This window comes from Rhamphochromis sp. 'chilingali', assembly GCF_963969265.1.
Source record: "Rhamphochromis sp. 'chilingali' genome assembly, chromosome: 2".
NCBI classification, from domain to species: Eukaryota; Metazoa; Chordata; class Actinopteri; order Cichliformes; family Cichlidae; genus Rhamphochromis; species Rhamphochromis sp. 'chilingali'.
This window is the reverse complement of record NC_137930.1, coordinates 59,430,184-59,448,963: the sequence shown is the minus strand read 5'-3', so window position 1 is coordinate 59,448,963 and position 18,780 is coordinate 59,430,184. Positions and strand designations below refer to the sequence as shown.

General features: G+C 40.1%; 2 protein-coding genes across 7 annotated transcripts in view; one reads left to right on the top strand and one right to left on the bottom strand.

The window, feature by feature from the left end:
• The window catches only part of kcp (kielin cysteine rich BMP regulator), a 31,398-nt gene extending 26,889 nt beyond the window's left edge, over positions 1-4,509 (top strand). For all 6 annotated transcript variants that reach the window (XM_080866592.1, XM_080866593.1, XM_080866591.1 and 3 more), the window contains 8 exons: positions 574-676; positions 801-943; positions 1,203-1,375; positions 2,172-2,283; positions 2,370-2,471; positions 2,568-2,732; positions 2,833-3,133; positions 3,911-4,509. In XM_080866592.1, coding sequence (XP_080722718.1) covers positions 574-676; positions 801-943; positions 1,203-1,375; positions 2,172-2,283; positions 2,370-2,471; positions 2,568-2,732; positions 2,833-3,133; positions 3,911-4,149 — 1,338 coding nt within the window. In that variant the 3' untranslated portion in view covers positions 4,150-4,509. The remainder of the gene's footprint in view (positions 1-573; positions 677-800; positions 944-1,202; positions 1,376-2,171; positions 2,284-2,369; positions 2,472-2,567; positions 2,733-2,832; positions 3,134-3,910) is intronic.
• A 6,988-nt stretch (positions 4,510-11,497) lies between these two features.
• Positions 11,498-18,529, bottom strand: dnaja2b (DnaJ heat shock protein family (Hsp40) member A2b). The gene is made up of 9 exons (XM_080873760.1): positions 18,377-18,529; positions 17,426-17,485; positions 16,856-17,082; positions 16,692-16,772; positions 16,443-16,576; positions 16,134-16,330; positions 15,845-15,989; positions 13,627-13,754; positions 11,498-13,539 (listed from the first exon to the last, which is right to left on the bottom strand). The coding sequence occupies exons 1-9, from the start codon at positions 18,452-18,454 to the stop codon at positions 13,351-13,353; spliced, it is 1,239 nt and encodes a 412-aa protein (XP_080729886.1). The 5' UTR covers positions 18,455-18,529; the 3' UTR covers positions 11,498-13,350.
• Between the last annotated feature and the right edge of the window lie 251 nt (positions 18,530-18,780).

Below are 18,780 nucleotides of genomic sequence, written 5' to 3'. Positions count from 1 at the left end.
TATATATATATGTTAAAAAATAATGTGGTACACAAATACAAGTGGAAGGGTTTAGTTTTTGAGGAATGACTTAAAAGACACAAAAAGAAGGGTCCAGCGCTCTCCAGCTGCAAATACTGAGGGGTTGATTTTGATCGTTAAGCTAAGGAAAACACTTAAATTTCACCTAACTGAAGACATAATATTAATATGATTCTCCATTCACACATACATACATCTGATCCAACTTATCCCCTATCCAATTCATGGTCTTGGGAGTGTTGGAGCCTATCCCAGTTGACATAGGGCGAGAGGCAGGGTATTCTGGAAAGATCTCCAATCACAGGGGTTAAAATTAACACTTAACCTAAACCCATGCGTGTCTTTGGACTGTGGGAGAAAACTAGAGAATGCAGAGAGAACCCACGCAGAGAACATGCTAACTCCACACAGAAAGGCCACAGACTTAGGTGGAAGGCACACCAGCACATTGCCACTAATGTTATATTTAAAAAAATAGCATTTCTAAAATAGACCTTTTTTTATTTACTGAGATTATTTTCTTAAGAAGTCTGTTTGTGGTTGCATCCTCAGTTGGGCTACATTGAGTGCAGCATTGAAGAGTGTTTACCTGCCATTTGTCTGGAAGGACAAAAGCAAGTGAAACTTCCTGGGAGATGCTGCTATGAATGTCAAGGTATCACAAAATAAAAACAGCTGCTGGCTTTTCACCTCTGGGTATTCGACACTGGAATGATGTGACAGATGGATGGGGTGTATTCTTTACAAAGATTAAACTTTGTTGTGCATATGTGTTGTAGACTCGGAGGTGTCGTGTTTGTACCAGGGGACAGTGTTTCACTCCAATGAACACTGGGAGGTGGATGAATGCACCAGCTGCACGTGTTTGTCTGGAGACGTACACTGTCGCAGTGAACGCTGCCCTCCCCTCACCTGTGCAAATGTGAGTGTTATTGAAAAACACACGCACAAAAAATTTTTAATGGCGTTTCATGATTATCTGAAATGTTCCCATGATGCTCACCCATCAATTTGCAGAGAATCAGTTATTATCTGACGTTTCTCATCTGTGTTCACACGCTGGCTATTTTCACAGAGCACATTTTGTCACTGCAGACTTTTTGTTTTTTAAATCATTTTAGGTTCATCATATTCTCACACAGCCAGTGTTAACACAGTCTGTTTGTGTGTTTTACTGCCAGGATGAGATGCCTGCAGTTATCCCAGGTTTGTGTTGTCCTCATTGCCTTCCTCGTCCAGCTACTTGCAGTGCCTTTGGCGATCCTCATTACCGGACCTTCGATGGCCGCATGCTGCACTTCCAGGGAACGTGCACATATGTCCTGACACAGGATTGTGAGAGTGGAGATTTCAGGTGAAATTCATCCCAAACAATATCTATAATAATTAATTGTATAAAAAGTAGTGCTGTCAATAGATTAAAAGAAATTAACAAATTAATCTCACAATTATCTATAATTAATCGCGATTAATCGCAATTACTTGATCCTGATAACTTGATTTTTTTCAACTTTATATTTAAGCTTCTAACTGACATTTATGCAATATAATAAAGTAAATGTAGAATAAACAAGAAATTCAAATTCAAATAGAATTTGAATAGTTTTCTTCAATCTTCTCCCGGATGCATTAATTGCGTTAAAAGTTTTAATCGCAATGGGGATTAATTCGCGTTAACTCGTTAATTTTCGGTGGCGCTAATATATATATATATATATATATATATATATATATATATATATATATATATATATATATATATATATATAGACATAGACAGAATCGTTTCGAGTATTTTGAGTCATTGTGTGCTCCAGATGTGTTCATCGAGTTAAAATTTATAAACGCGTTAAGCATGATGGTGGATTATTTTGCGTTAATTTTGACAGCACTAATGAAAAAGAGATTCTTTTTCTGTTCAAACAAACCAGAACAGTACTGGTTCTGTGTTGAGGTTGATGATATGGAGTACCTCCCCAAGAGGTGCAGTTGCCATCATTGCCTCACAGAAAAAATAGTCTTGGACATCCTAGCTGGCTGGAACTGGAGGTGTTTCAGAAAATAGATTCATTGTTATTGTATTTAAAGCACAAAATTTTGCTAAAAGGTAACAAGTAACAAAACAAGAAAGCACATTTTTGTTTTTACAGTGTTCATGCTACAAATGATGATCGTGGACGTAAAGGAGTGTCCTGGACTAAAGAGGTTACTGTGTTTTTGGGTGATGTCACAGTGCAGCTACTGCAGGACTGGATTGTGAAGGTTTGTATGTAAATAGACCATAAAGGGTTTTACCCAGTGAATTTTATGCTTAGTGCATTCACTCATCCATCTCCTCTTTTATCCAGGTGAATGATGAGGCTGTAACTTTGCCATTTCTCAGGGAACCATACATCTATATCGAACGGCAAACCAACACAATTTTACTCAACACTAACATTGGTCTGAAGGTGCAGTACTCTTTGTTTTTCTGTCTCTTTACCTTCTCACAAATTTGGTCACTCCCAGTTTTGTAACAAACTGGTACATCCACTCGCCCACCTTAGGTGCTGTGGAGTCCTCGTTCACATGTAGAAGTAAGTGTGCCAGGCTCCTATAAGGGCCACACCTGTGGTCTTTGTGGAAACTTCAACAACTACTACCAGGATGACCTCCGGATGCCAAATGGACGAATCACCCTATCTGAGTCTGAATTTGGAAACAGCTGGAGGGTAAAATCAATACACAGCAGTAATACAGAGACTCTATAAAATACATAGCTTATCACTAATTTTGACTGCATGCAAATGAAATAACTTTTTGTCATTTAAGGTCACAAATGGTACCCATTTCCGCTCCTCCTGTCGTCCTGGCGAGAATGTTGACCCTTGTAAGGATGCAGGCTACCAGGCCAAAAAGGGGGCCAACACTCGCTGTAAAATCCTGAAGTCTGCCATCTTTAAGCCCTGTCATCCCGTGGTGCCTCCTGAACAGTGGTACGGAGCTTGTGTTTACGACCTCTGTGCTTGCGGTGCCAATACTGATGACTGTCTTTGTGACACGTTGGAGGCCTACGCGAGCCAGTGCAGAGCAGCAGGAGTCATCGTGCAGTGGAGGAGCGCGTCTCTGTGTGGTGAGTAAATCACCAGAAAGTGGCAAATATACTCTAGGATGTATATTATCATTTCACATCGAGCGTGCATGCCGGCAACCAGCTGTCAGCTTCATAACCAACTTTAAACTGTCACGGGCCCAGCTTTTTAAATTTTGGGTCTTGTCTAGTTTTCAGTTGGTTTCAGTTTATGTTTTATATCCTGAGTTTCTGTGTATTCCTGTCTTCTTAATGTTCCCATGTGTGTCCTAACCTCATCCCTGTGTTTTGTCCTTGGTGTTTCCTTCTTTGTGTTTGTTTCCTTTTCTGTCTTTGTTTCAGGTCTGTGTTTCTGTTCTCATGTTCTGCTACTTCCTGTTTTATTTTGATAGTCTCTCATCTTGTTTGCTCTAATCTCCTCTTGGCTATTTTGACTAAAATGTGTTCTTTGTCACGTCCTCCCTTTTGCTGTGCGCTCTCTTGTCCGTGTGTTCTCCTAGAGTCCTATTTTTCGGTTTGGTTTGTGTAATTTCTGTAATTTGCCAGCAAGCAAAGCTGAGTTTTTGAGTTTATTTCTCTTCCTGTGTCCTGCCTCTGGGTCCACAGTCTGCTTGCCACACGGCGTTCCATGACATAAACTGCTTAATGTTATAAGGAAGTAATGCAATATGATTCATTCTGAATTAAAAATAAACAGCCATTGGCCTCACTGCTGTCAGCCACCCGGAAATTTCTGCTGAGGATCAGTAAAGGTCAAAATAAGACATATGCTTGAAGCTATAGTGCTCACAGTGTTTTCTTTGCTCCTGTCTTCCACAGCTGTGGGCTGCCCAGTGGAGAGGGGCTTTGTGTTTGATGAGTGCGGCCCCCCTTGTCCTGTAACCTGCTTTAATGTCGATGTACCTCTGGGAGTGATAGAAAGCCACTGTTTCAAGCCCTGTGTTCCAGGATGTCAGTGTCCTGCTGGTCTGGTCCTACACAACAACTACTGCATACCACAAGAGAAGTGTCCAAAGATCATTCATGGCAGCTCCTCAAATGCCACAGTTACTGAATAAGTGGACACTCACTTATAATTTCACACGCATGCACTGTCACTGCATCAGCCCCATGTTACTGTATACAATGGAAAGATTTCCAGATGAACCTCCATGACCTGTGGACTCCACATACTGTGTTTGTTGGTTTTTATAAATATTGTAACACTGAATATTTATACTACTTAAAGATTTGTCATTTAATTCCATACCTAGTTTGTTTCACACATTTACTTTAACAGTATTAGCAATTATTTAAAGTTGTTTATCATGCAGGTTACATTTTTAGCACTGTGCAATGTCTGACTGTTCATACAGGAAGCCATATAATCTCAGGTAATCTTTTCCTTCTCCATTTTATAAATAAAAGTTTCACTAATATTTCTGTTGTTTCTTTTTCTGTGTTCAGAGACAAACTTCATGTTGATATTTAATCACCCATTTGGCAACACTGTCCTTTCTGCACACATTGTATTTATTTGAGTAGAGTGTATTTTAGTGAGTACACATCAGGTCAGCTACACATATGAAAATGTGTGAAATAGCTTTACAATTCAACAAATATGGTAAGCAGTTTTCAATAATAAATCAGCTTATTTCAGGGTGATTCTCAATGATCAACTGCTTATAGACCTAACCACCTCATTATTATTACCTTTATTTGACCAAGAAATCCCACTGAGGTCTCTCTTTTTTTTTTAGGGAGAGCTGGCCAGACATGTTTACATTCACTTCTTTCTCTAAATTGTCCATGGTCCAGGGTGCTTTGTAAGAAAACACTGGTGTCCCTAGATATGTCATAACTTTAAGCAAATCAAAAAAAGAAACCGGCTCATATCCCTTTGTTTTCCTCTTAACAGTGATGTTTTTCTACAATAAGACAAAGAAACACAGCCACTTTACAACACTATAGTCTGTATATAAAAGTTGTATGTAGCCACCATGATATCATCTATTATTTTCTGGACTCTGGACAATTTGAAGTTTCAACAGGTGAAATGGTTAAGTGCTAAGCTATCAGATAACTAGTAAGCTTGTTAAACAAGATATATAAGGTATATGGGTTCATCACATGGAAGCAGATTCCTTTTAATTATTGATAATCATGCAAATAGTATAGCAGTATCATACAGATAAAATACTAGAATTCTACACAACAAAACTGGAGCATAAACTTCTGCAAACAGAGGTGAGACCCAGGCAACGCATACCTGTCAATCACAGCACCCACACCCCTACATTTAAGGCTTAATAAAACTCAAAATGGTTAATTTTTTTTTTTTTTAAGTTGATCCACCATACAGCTTTTGAAGAGAACAGAAGCCTAAATCACATACTAGGACTTTGTATGCCTTAAAAATAAAGTAAATAAATCATTTGACACCACAGACTTTAAAATAAAGACAACACAACACTAAAAGGCATGGAGCCACTGACTTTCACTACGTGTTAAATGTTACAGAGCACTACACTCAGGTGTAAAGCATCACGTGGTCATGTATCACCTTTCACTCTCTGACAGATACACTGTCACTTTTTGTTGCTGGTAAGCTGATCCAGCTGTTTCCCAGAGGACTGCCGTAACCATAGTAATATGCTGCATAATTTATCAACCTGAAAACATGGAGCAGGTAGGATACTTTGCTGTGGCTGTGTGAGAAATGCATTTGTTTTCCTTTTGTATGTACAAGGTTGAATTGAATGAACTGAAAATAAATGTAATTACAACCATGTGCTTTGCTTCAGGATTACATTGCTGGTCTTTACCAGTCTCTAGGTATGTCTGTTGGCGCAGAGTTTACCCCTGAGGATGTGAGTCTCCTTTACAGCAAAGTGTTTCATTTTTCTTCCAACATCACTGAAGCACATACAGCTATGAGGAAGGTACCAGCTCACACATAATTAGACACAAACACAAACAAACAAATAGTAACAGAATACTACAATGGGGCTGTTTGTGCTTCAGATTGCAGGAGGAGACAGTAGCTGGACCTGTATTGGTGAAAATGTTTTGGATGTTCTCTTAGAAATGGAAAGGGAAAGGGAAAAGAAGGAAATGGTACAATTTTTCTTCTTTAATATGATAATATCGTAGCTTAACTCCATAATCAAAATATTATTACTACTGCTCTTATAAATACTCTTATCTTCAGCTATACTGGGACCTCCTGCTACTAAATACTGGAAATCCCAATGCTTTTCATCACACGATGGATTCCCTGCTCCAGAATACAGACTTTAATACTTTCGAAAAGGCATACACCTCAGATTTAGGATCCCTACAGCAGGTTGGTACAGGTATGTACTTGCAGAACTGTACACTTTCTCCTGCATTAATGCAGTTCATTATTTGCCCTCTTTTGCTTTCCGCAGATCGGAAGATGGGGAGGGGGGAAAGAGTTCTCTGGGAAAAAGACATGTGTGAAAAGGCTCAAAAAAGCAGCCAGGCAGTACTGGGCTAGGTGAGCATCTTTTATTGAGGGTGAGAAGTTACTCAGTTTATAGCAAAATGTGTTATTTTAATATTAAATTTGTACATGTATTGATTTTTATTGTGTGTATGTATGAACCACATAGTACACCGTTGTTAGACTTACAGCCACATCACCCAGATTACTGTGTTGCATGTGTGAAAAGCCAAAGATTAAAGAACCTAAAAGGAGCAAAATTCGTAACTGCTTTTTCTTTAATACCCTAGTCCTTGTGGCAAATCTGTGCATTATTCAATAATATTAAATTGTGGTTTGCATGTAGCACATCAAATCGCTAAAGCAAGTAGAAAACAACTCGGTGACTGCAGCTTAACTGGGTGTACTGATGTGAGCAACAATTGTATTGCCAGTTAACACAGCTTTTTACTAAGGAGGATGTTTTATCTTTCAGAGGTTATTCAATATTACTTAACCTGAGTATTAAGGAGCAACTGAGCATTTCAGAGATATACAGTTTTCTAATATTACAAACCACCCCTTTATAGTGAAGTGCTTACTTGCAATAGCTATGTTGTTAATGTGTCTGCTTCTACTAAGATTGGCATCACAGGGTGTGTGGAGCATACTGCCCTCTACATGGCAGAACCAAAGTCAAAGGATTACAGGCCAGGCGTGGGGCCATGTCTCCTTGTCAGACGTCCTCCTCTTGGTGGATGTCAAGTATGATGTGGTCACTCAATTGCTGTATACAGAAATGCTTCAGGAGCACCATAGTAAGGAAATGTTCCTCTACACTGTCACCTAAGTACACCTTAATCACAATGAAGGAGTCTGCTTTGGATGCTTCATGTTTCTGTCACTACTTCTTTGTTGATCCACAGCTAAGAGCGTCTGGGAGATGATGCCGACATGGCAACAGCATCAGGAAGTAGAACAGTTGGAGGATCGTGCAGATGAAGCTTTGGCATCTGTTGATATGCTCAGCTTAGCTGAGCTGCCAGGAGCTTTCAGGATGTACAAGTAACACACATAGATCATGTTTTTGCTACTTTGCTTGAGTGTTTGAACTTGGCTACACTGCCACTGGTCGGGGATATAAGGAGTCAGTGTGTTATCCAAAAACTAAAAAAGGATGTGCATAAACAACTTTGTTAAATAGCACACGTAACGGCAAAGAAAATGGTTTATCAAAACAGATGGGTTAATTTGTAGATCCATCAATTTTCCTGACTGCTTATTTAACTAAAGGGTTGAAAAGGGATAGATCCCATCTCAGGTGGCATAGGCCAACAGGCAGGATACACTTTGGACAAGTTCAGCACAGGGAGAACAAAAAGCAACAGACGATTCACACTCACATTCATACGTACTGGCACTTTAGGGTCTACTATTAAGATGGCATTCATATATTTGTATTATGTCTGTATTATGGATGGAAAGCATTTAGTTTGATTCATGTTAAGCCAAAGCACCATGGTAAAGCTTATTTCCCTTCAGGGCCTGTATGAGTGCATCTTTTAGAAGTTGTCCTGAGCAGTCCTGGTCTGCCGTTTCTCTTCTGAATGAGTTGCACAAATTTTGTCAACAAGAACATGATGCACTTACAGTCCTGCATGAGAGGTAAATTATTTCAAGTAGTTTCATACATTTGACTTAAGAGAGTTTTTTGGGGGGAAATACCACCATGAAACCCTGAGAGGGAAAGGGTTGATTCATCAATCTTTTATCTTCCAGGCTCCATGGGGAGAGCCTGAAACTGTTGTGTCTGTACGTCAGGTTGGCAACTATTAGAGCTCAGAGAGAGAAACTTTCCTATACAGCTCTTCTGGCTGCTCACCAGTCCTGGGAGACATGGTGAGCCAAAACAACACTCAGAGTATACAACAGTTTGTATTCACAATCATCAAGTTTTCATATCCTTTGTGTACTGTCTGTCCATTCAGGCCACATGTTAACGGTCCACGTAGAGCAGAGCAGGCCTCCTTGTGGCTACATGGAAAAGCACAAGAGAAAGAGTATGACTTTGAGACAATAGAGCAGGTATTACAAATCAGACTGTGGACAGCAAACTCCTGTTATAATATTGCTCTCAGATTATATACATGATCTTTTTTAGTGGGTTAACATTACTTTTATAAGTAATAGAGCTACATTTTTGGTCCACTTATAGCAGTCAGTGCTGCAGCTGCTGGTGCTGACTCAAGAGGAGGAGAGGAAGCAACTTATCACATTAATACATGGAATCTCCATAAAGGATGTGCAGGCACCAGCATTCACAGTGCCTCCAAAATATGGTAATAAATAGTTTTATTTTTCCCAGCAGAATTTATTTAGAATTTACTTCTTTTTGATTTCCATCATTTCTCCACTTCATTATCTTCTTTCCTGTTTCCTCGACAGACAATCATCATCAAGTTCCTTTGAGGAATGGCTGTATTAAAAGGCTGCATCAAATTCATGCTTGGTTGCAGGCACACAGTGGTACTCAGAGCCCTCTACAGCAAACTAACCCTGAACCACAACCGATGGCCCAGCTCAAAGTGCAGGCCTACAGAGAATGGTCCCAACTTCTCCTGGAAGACTGTGCCCTGCTTCTTCTAACCCATCTAACAGAACTTCAGGAAGTCCAAGCTTCTGCTTTACTGCAAGCGATGATGGATGGGGTGAGTCGAGGCAATCACAACATACAAGTCAAAGCAAGAAAACCTACAAAAGGCTGTAATGTTAATAGTGGTGCATCTTGTCTCTTTGTTTAGAATGCACAGCTTCTCCAGGCTTTGCAGGATAAATATAAATCTGAATTTCAAGCTCAGTGCTTTAGCAACCTGCTCCACCTCCTGATCTCAGATGCTCCCCTTAGTTCAGGCTCTATGTTAAATCCTTATCCAAACTTTACTGAAACCAGCAGCAGCAAGCAAATCATAGTTCAGTCCTCTTACACTGGACAGGCAGAAGTCCAAAACATGAGTGGGGGATCAGCTGAAGCTGAGACGGTTGATTCAAGCAAAAGCAGCAACGGTGTAGTGAATGAAGTCCAAAATGCGGATGGGACTTACAAACACGATTTCTGTTCAGGTATTAAAAACATTTAATAACTAATTATCCTAATAAAATAACATTTTCCTAAAACTGTGGGAATAATATGCTTTGAACTCCAACAGGTTGTGGAGCAGTCATGGAGGACCTGCCCTACTTGGAGATCCTGTGTGTGTCAGATGCTCGTGAGGGTCTTGCTGCAGATGGAGGAGCCAAAGAGGAAGCAGAGGGCAGTGAATTAAAGAGCCCCCAGAGCTGTGAGAAACAGGGCTCTTTAATCACCCTCGCCTGGAGCAAACCACCAGAGGATGACATAGACAGCGCAGCAGAGCCTGCAGATGGGTGTACAGGACAGATTCAGGATGGTGCAAGAAGTCTGAAGACGCAAGCACGGCCTACACAATGTGATGTGTCAGATCAAGAGAGAGGTGGAGAAGAGCTGAAACCTACTGGGTTGAAGTCTGGTACTCCAGATCCCTGTGACACACAGTCTGCAAACCAGCAGTGCAGCACAGTAGAAGAGGTACTTCATAAGAGTGTAGCAGAACGTAATTCACTGTGACTGTCACTGAACTCATGTGTTCACTTTCTGAATTCTTATTAGCTGGCCTTCAGTAACAGACAAACAGCCGATCAACCAAATGAAGGAGAAGCTGTATTTGAATGTGGCTTACAAACACATGCTTTGGTGGCAGAGAGCAAGGAAGCCGCACAGCCACACCCTATGGCTGATTCCTCTGAAGCTAACCCACATGCAGACGACTTCTGCTATGGGACATGCAAGGACATAACTAATGCTGACAGGGTTGTGACTGAGGTGGAAACAGAGTCCAAGCAGTGGGACATGACAGACCCTGAACTTGATTGCTATAAGGAGCAGAAATACTGTCCAGAAGAAACAGTAAGAGTACTCTTGACATATTCTGGTTAGATCGGTTCTCATTTAAAACATACAACCAGCTATTTTCCCACCATGTTCCAGGTAGACTATAGCCTGTCAGAGTGTAAGGCAAAGAAGGAAGCTTCTCTGATGGAGAGAGAACGAGTGAGCGAACCGGTGTCTGCAATGGAGAGAGAGAGGACAATGCGCAACCTAGTGGACATGCAAAGAAAAGTTGAACAAAGGCAACAGAGAGACAGAGAGAGGCAACTGCTCAGGGTGAGACAAGATGTAGAGAGGGACACTGCATGCTCATGACTCAGAAATGAAAGCAGAATTGATGTTACATTGTTAGCATGTCTTTCAGGTTCAGGAGCGCCTGTCAATCATCCAGAACAGAAAGGCAGAGGAAGACCTGCTTGGCCTGAAACACACAGACAGGATAAAGCACCTTACTCAAGATCTACCACTGGTAACTACATATTGAGGAACTGTATACTTAAAAAAACCCTCAAAAACAATGAATTAGCATGCTATCTTATCATCATATTGTCTACTTTTTAGGAAGATAAGAACAAGCAGAAGACTGTTGTGAAAGAGCGTCTGGAGCAACTCAGAAGAGAGCGCTCTTATGTCATGCAGTCTAAAAGAGATAGGTAAATGACACCCTCTTGAATCTGCCAGTCAACACCAAATTAATATTGACCGCATTTATTTCAACACTATTTTTTAATCCTTTAGAAATACCACAGGGTTTAAAGAACTCCTGGGTCCAGTTGCCCTCCAGAGCAGAGACACGGAGGATGCAGAAGACTGAGTCACAACACAGTCACAAAAATACCAACAAATGTACGCTTTTCTTATTTTGAATATATTGAGGCACCAATTGTCTAATGTGTTTAGGTTTAATGGTGCAGATTTTCTATCAGCAGTATTTCCTTTTGTTCGGGGTTGTAACAAAACTTATACAGAATGCTCAGAAACCAGTACAGGTTGTACATATGAAAACAGAACAGCTCAATGAACTTGCAGTCATTTATTGTACAGTTTAATCATAATCTCGACAACCATAAGCATCAACAATAATGTAATTTACCAATGACCCTTGTGTACAGACTATCCTGTGGGCTAAATTAAATACACAATGAGTCACAGAGGTGCGTGATAACAGTCTACAGTGGCTCCATTAACTTCTCTTCATCTGAACATAACATTTATTACCATTATGTAAGAAAAAAAGTTGTGGCTAAAGAAAGACACTGCTGTTGACTCTGAATGCACCTGTGGAGTAGGACTGTATTTATTTACAGGTATATGGGGGTGGGACTCTTATAACATGTTGAGGGACAAAGGTTTGGCTAACAAGAATAGGGAGATATGTATAACATAGAGGGTTTGGTGCAGGCTCAGTGGTTTTCCTGCAAGCCAGGAGAACTTCTCAGTCCTGGTGAGAATAAAACTGTCCATGTGGGGAAGATTCTCAGCAAATAAACATTTTTTCTCCTTCCCTAACTTTATATAATATCCACTCGCACTGCAGTCCAATATAAAGCAGGAATACCTACCACCCTAATAAGCCGGAACATTCCACAGCAGCTCCCACACACTGAGCCACTGCATAACACACATACAAGTAGTATACAAGTTTGACCTCCACTCAAATGAACACAAAACTTCAAGTTCAGAGGTCTCAAACACACTAACCCCCCGCTTCAGACATGCAATTGTTTCCATTAATCAACTGAACTTGTCGGCTTCATGTCTGAACATTGATCGTCTCTCTTCAATAATGGCAAGACTGTGAATGTGCATGTGTCTTGAATCAGTAACGACTATAATTTGAAGAGTTGTATATGATGCTTTTTTCCTGATCCAGAAGAGAAATGTTTGTCCCTGGGTGGATGTGTTAGGGGAAGGGTACAGCTCTCCAAGGAGCACCATGCAGTACAAATACAGAACCTGCCCCTTTTTACACTATTGGAGAGAACTAAACATTCGAAAATTTACTTGTCTTCAATTAAAGAACCTTAACTAAAGTGCTATACATCTGCACAGCATAATTTTCTCACTTTAAAGATTAATGAATGTTATCTCTGTCTGAATGTCTGAAAAGGGGCTTATCATTCACACCTACATAGACAAAAACAGCTTACATATGAGAAAAAAACAAAACAAAAAACAAATGTGCCTGGCAGGCAGGTAACTTTAGTCAGGCCTTTAATATGTGTGTGTGGCAACTAGGAACTGAACAGAACCAGCAAATCCCATTTTCAAAATATGACACGTATAATCAGGTTAGCGCTGATGGGAGCAGGGCACTTTAATAGTGGTGACACACTGAAATCGAAACACCTGTGGTGCCAGATGTTTATGTAATGTCTGGACCCTAGTTTTACACGGGCAAGCTCTTTAGCAAACGGCAGCATGCGCTTGTGTGTAAAAGATTTTAAACTATATTTTTTACAAGACAGTCAACAAAAATTGAATTTTATACATTACCTTTCATTATAGGAAAGACGAGTCTAAACATTTAGGATGAAAACAAAGGGATCTAAATCATGTTAATTCAATAAACCTCTGAAAATGGGGCCACCTTCCTGCTGCTGGCTTTGAAGAGCACTACTGTTCATAAACATAAAATGATCATAACACATCCAGGATCACTGTCTTATGGGCACCATGGAGCTGAACGAAGGGGGGGGAATTTTGTGTGAGACTAAAAAACAAAAAAGAAATTATATATATATATATATATTCTCTTTTTCATGTGAGTCTTGAGAGGAGGAAAATGTATGAGTCGCAAATCTTGAATGGTGTTAGCAATGGGACTTTTGTGTTTTTATGCTTCTATGTGTGTGCAAGTCTGTAGTCTTTCTATTGGTGTGCGCACTGCACTCCTGGGCCATGATGACCGCCTTCCTCATCAGAACTATCATTGTAGGCCTCTCTCCTGGCTCCGCTTCCTGAACCTTGACTTCTGTCAAAATCTGTTAGGTCAACTTCCTCGGCATCTGCTGCAATAACGGGAGTCTCCGCACGGGCAGGCAGCAAGCACTCGAGTTCCTGAAAGAAGACAAACATCCATCACGACATTGTATTCACTCTAACATTTTGCGAGTTGTGATTTTTGTTTTCTCTATTGCAACTCACATTCAGCTTTTCAGGGTTAATCCAATTGTTTTCAGGGAACTGGACCTCAAACTTAATGTAAAGATCTCCCTTCTCAAATGGATTTCTGTACTGAGGCATCCCCTCTCCTTTCACCACTCGAATGCAGCCTGCCACAAACACACAAAGGAGAAACGGCACACAGATTCAACAACAATTGTACACTAGAGTGCGAGGTCTATGTGCTCTCCAACAGAGTCTAAATATAAGATGGATCTAGCCACAGTGATATCATCCACTGACATCATCTCTCGCACTGAGCATTATCACAGTTGCTGTGTTAGTGAGGTATTGATCCGACAGTGAAACCAGGGGACACAGTAAACCCTAGGGACTTGTCAACCACAAGGTAGGCTTGCCCTAAACCATACTGTGATTTATGGTCCTTTCAAATCTGATAGGTAGGGGTGCAACGATACACAAAATTCACGGTTCGGTTCGATACTTTGGTGTCACGGTTCGATATTTTTTCGATACAAAAAAATGTTCATGCTTTTTTAATTTGTCATTTATTAAAATTATAAATATATATTTGAACTCAAACGTACAGTTTTTTAATTTAATGTTGCTGAAACAACAAAGGGATAAAATAATAAATCTGATCGAGAAATCACTCATCTTTGGAAAAGAGAGTTTATTACAGAGAAATGGCTCTTTCCAAAATAAAAGCTATACTATACGCTTCTTCTGGGCTATATTCTCAGCAGCATATTAAACATATCAGGTCCCCATAAGGAGAATCACGTGCTAACGGCTGTCTAAATGACTCGGGTAAAGTTTGTAGCATGTGTGCTTGTTGTTTTTGTCTGCTTCCACTTGTCTTTGCACTATGGTGATGTCGGCGTAAATGTGCAGTCATATTCATTTTGTTCCCACTAGTGCTGTCAGCGTTAATCTGAAATGACGTTAACGCCACAACACGGCAAATCTCCGTTAATGAGCAAACTGCGCTAACGCAGTAGTTCCCACCCATGTAATTGAGCATTGCGTGGCACATCCGACATACTGTTTTACTTTTGTCCATGACGCGCTTGCCTTCAGGGTCATACTTCACATGAAGACCAAAATAGTTCCAAAGGCCAGATCTGAATGAGGGTGGGGGAGGTTCAATTTGCCATGTTGTAACGAGCTTAGCTTCTGTCTTGCTAGCTTGCGCTGCACTCAGTGGATCTGCGCTCGACAGTGCAGCCTAGGCGGAGTAGTCGAACGCAGATCCACTGAGCTGTCAACACAGACAGCATCGTCAGAAGAAAAGTTGATAAAATAAATTAAAAATTTTGCATTGTTCGATACATATGCGTACCAAACGGAAAGCACTGTATCGAACAGTTCAATATCGATACGAGTATCGTTGCACCCCTACTGATAGGGTCTAATATTTTCACATTTAAAATTTTTTAAAAATAATGAATGGTTAAAAGTAAGATTTGATACTAGAGACACCAAAAGAAAACCCAAAACAAAACAACTTTATCACAAATTTCATAGCTCAACTTCGCTAATTGGTTGATTTCCTAATATAAACAGGCATCTTTTTGGGAACAAGTGACGTCGCCCCCTGCTGCCCATTAGACAAAATTAGTTATACTATACATCAGCATTCCGACTTTTCTGACATGGAAGCTACATCTATCTTTTATATACAGCCTGTGGTTTCCATATTTATTCTGAACCTGGAATTTATAATATAATATAATATAAACTATGGTGCAAGTTGTCAAAATTGTCATGCAAACGATATTTTAAGACTTAGATTATACATGTGTCTGTGCTTATCATACATGCTAATGCCACAGTTTTAACTCAAATGCAGTTTTATAGTTACATGTTTATTTAGAAAACTAGTGTTAGATTTTACATTGTTAAGTTTGAAATGTCCCAAAAAAGTATATGTATTCTCAACAACTTGAAACAATGACAGCTTTTTCACAAGACAGTTAATTATATAGCACAACCTTGAGAAATTACCAGAAAATTCTACAACACCAAGGTGACTTGTTAAAACAATCTAATTTTGTTTTCAATTTGGTTCACATTAGATGTTTATATTCTCTCTTTTATGCTGTCCTAAAAATAAATGCTGGCACCAACACTTGCAGTAAAACATAAGTATTCATCCAATAAATTTCCTTCTGTCCAACCAAAAAAGAAAGAATGTCATAACAGAAAAAATAAATTAAAGTAAAGGGAAGATGTTTACCTGGCTCAATGACCTTTCCAGGTGGGTATTTAACAAGCAACTGACGTCCGTCGAGGTGTGTGACTGTGAACTGGAAGCCGCACAGAGCCTCAACCAGGCCGATACGATGAACCATGTGAAGATCGCTGCCATCACGGCGGAAATCCTATTTGAGATATAAAACCCATATTTGTTGCTTAGGTTCATTACATCAAATCGCTTGGATAAATGTAGACTTTATTCATTATCCAAGTTATTCTATTATTAAAAACAGTTTTGTAATCAATAGGAGCTGTCTGTTTTGGGGTACCTCATGTTCTTTCTCTTGCAGCACCAGAACTATATCTCCTGGTTCCATGCCTGGTGCTTGGTCAGCTTCTCCAGTGAATGTGATCTTCTGTCCATGTCTCATGCCTTTGTCCACGTGAACTTCAAGAACCTTAGTCTCCTTACAGACTTTATGACCCTCACACTTTCTGCAGCGGTCCTTTTCATTTATCACTTCACCTGGACAACAACCACACACACAGAATAGAAGACCTCAGAGAGCTGTTTTGCTGCGGTTTGTACATTAACTTTGTTTTTAATGTCAGTTTGCAGGTGTGTGGGGATACATTACCCTCCCCATTGCAATCTGTGCAGACTGACTGCATCTGCTGAACCATTCCTGGGGCCAGCTGTCTAATCATGATTCTCATGCCCCGTCCTCTGCATGCTACACACTTCTGCACAGCTCCTGCCTTACCACCCTGACTAAAAGCCAACAGTAAAGTATCAGCATTATTATCCATTTAGAGCAACTGCAAATCATTCATCAGACAGCCTTAAAACTACAAATCAATATAATTTTAACAAAAAGGAAACTCACCCATTACAGGCACTACACAGCACATTCTTACTGAGCTGCAGTTTTGTGGTTTTACCATTGTACAAGTCTTCAAGAGAAACCCTGTAACAACACGATTTGTAAGTACACATACTGCATTACATATGCACCATCCACTGAAGCATCCATCAAACAACAACACTTACTTCAGCGGGTGTACCATATCATCTCCTCTCCTCCTGCCTCCATTGCGTCCTCTTCCTTGTCCCCCCATGAACCCAAACAGTCCTCCACCAAAAATGTGAGAGAAGATATCCTCCATGCCAGGTCCTCCTCCTCCTCCCTCCCGTAAGCCTTGCTCTCCATAGCGGTCATAAAGCTCCTTTTTTTCTGGGTTTGTCAATACCTCATATGCAAAACTTATCTCTTTAAACTGGAAAATGAACAAAGCACAATCAGACAGGTTGAACTGGTGCATGAAGAAAATAAATTCAGTGCACCTCAACAACAGTTCCCTTTTACAAAGCACAAAGGACTTAAAAGAGGCTTTAAGATTTGAGTCATAGAGAAATAAATATATTTTTAAAAAGCATTCTTCTCTAGTGGAAAGCCTGTGTCACATTTTGTACTCTAATCTGTGCCTAGGAGTAATCCTCAAAGCACTGGGCTATGTGATCATTATAAATGGAGGCGACATCATTTCTGCATGCCCAATTGTTGATCAACTGAGCATCCTTTGGTGCTGTTGCTAACACTACTGTTTTGGTGCATCATACCTTGTCTCCAGCTTCAGGGTTCTTGTCAGGGTGGTACTCTTTGGCCAATTTGCGGTAGGCCTGTAATAAACCAAAAAAAATAAAAAATATCAGCGTGAAGAAAGCTGGGTCACAGACCTAAGCTCATGTGCCTGTAGCAAGACGCTTCAATTAGCTTGCTGTCTAAAACAACAGGATATAGTCAAGATCATGGTTGCATGTAACATGTCAGAAACTCAACAACACTGCTTCCAAATAGTCAGCTTTTGACTTGCCAGCGTTATTTTGAATCCCGATAGACGGAAATACAAGGTCTTTATTACGAGACAAAAATAAGATGAATACACAAGCTGTATAAGTTGTGTTATGTCGGGTTTTGCAGAGGACGCAGCAGTTGTCAAATATGAGCCATTAGCATCTGCTTGATGTTTGAATGGATTTTAAAGGGAATAACGCCTGGACGTTGGCTAATGTAGCTGCACGAATGGTGGCATGAACGTTAGCTTGTGACCATCACACACGTTGTTTATAGCGTTGCCTAACATCAATACTGATAAGCATGATCAAGTATTACACTGGGGTTGGCAGTTTATTAAGCTAAGTGTCTCGTTTAGCGAGTGTTGTTTCGTTACTGAGTTGGTGGGGACTATTTGCTGGAATCTAGCATTAGTAGCCGGCAAGCTATCACACTCGTGTTTACCAGTGTTATCTCTGTCTTCAAAGAGACTAACTTCATCCTTATCACGTATTTAGAAACACTTATAAGCAATCATTTAATGCCAATGTGTCGCTTAAATTATGTTTAAAAGTCCGGTGATGTATCCCGCTGTTATCCAGCTCATTTTACTGGCTAAGCTAGCTAAACATCCATTAGCTTGTTTGTAGGCCACATTTGCTCTGGTGACCTCTCTTCCTCTTTTTTCAATTTTGTTTGAACTCCAAGACATTCATTTCACTGTAGCATTTACGTACCTTTTTAAGTTCATTTTCAGACGCAGACGGCGAAACTCCGAGGATGTCGTACAATTTAGTATCCACAACGCCCGACATGACGCTAACCGGCAACTACAGAGAGACCTTCTCCGGAGGAGGTTCAGCTGTGCGACGATACGCGGATCTACCGGCTGGGACTGTCCGGACTTTTGCCAGAAGCAGCACAGACAAACACCCCATGACAAAAAGATGCTGAAACATGGCACATACTTATTATTCCAAAACAAATACATTTTCGTTTAATTTGTATGATATACGTGTAATTAATGACCGATTTTGTGTGTGTTTACAAAAAAAAAAAAAAAAAAACATTAGGGACTGTGTTAATCTGTTACAAAACATTGTTTAAAGCATGAAAGTCACACTTTCCACATTGGTAATCT

Excerpts from the sequence above, each read along its gene's own strand:
- dnaja2b (XM_080873760.1), bottom strand. The coding sequence starts at position 18,454 with ATGTCGGGCGTTGTGGATACTAAATTGTACGACATCCTCGGAGTTTCG. Across the intron at positions 17,083-17,425 it reads ACCCTGAAGCTGGAGACAAG|TTTAAAGAGATAAGTTTTGC; the intron begins GTATGATGCACC and ends TTCATTTTCCAG. Across the intron at positions 13,755-15,844 it reads TGGAAAGGTCATTGAGCCAG|GCTGCATTCGAGTGGTGAAA; the intron begins GTAAACATCTTC and ends TGTTTGTGGCAG.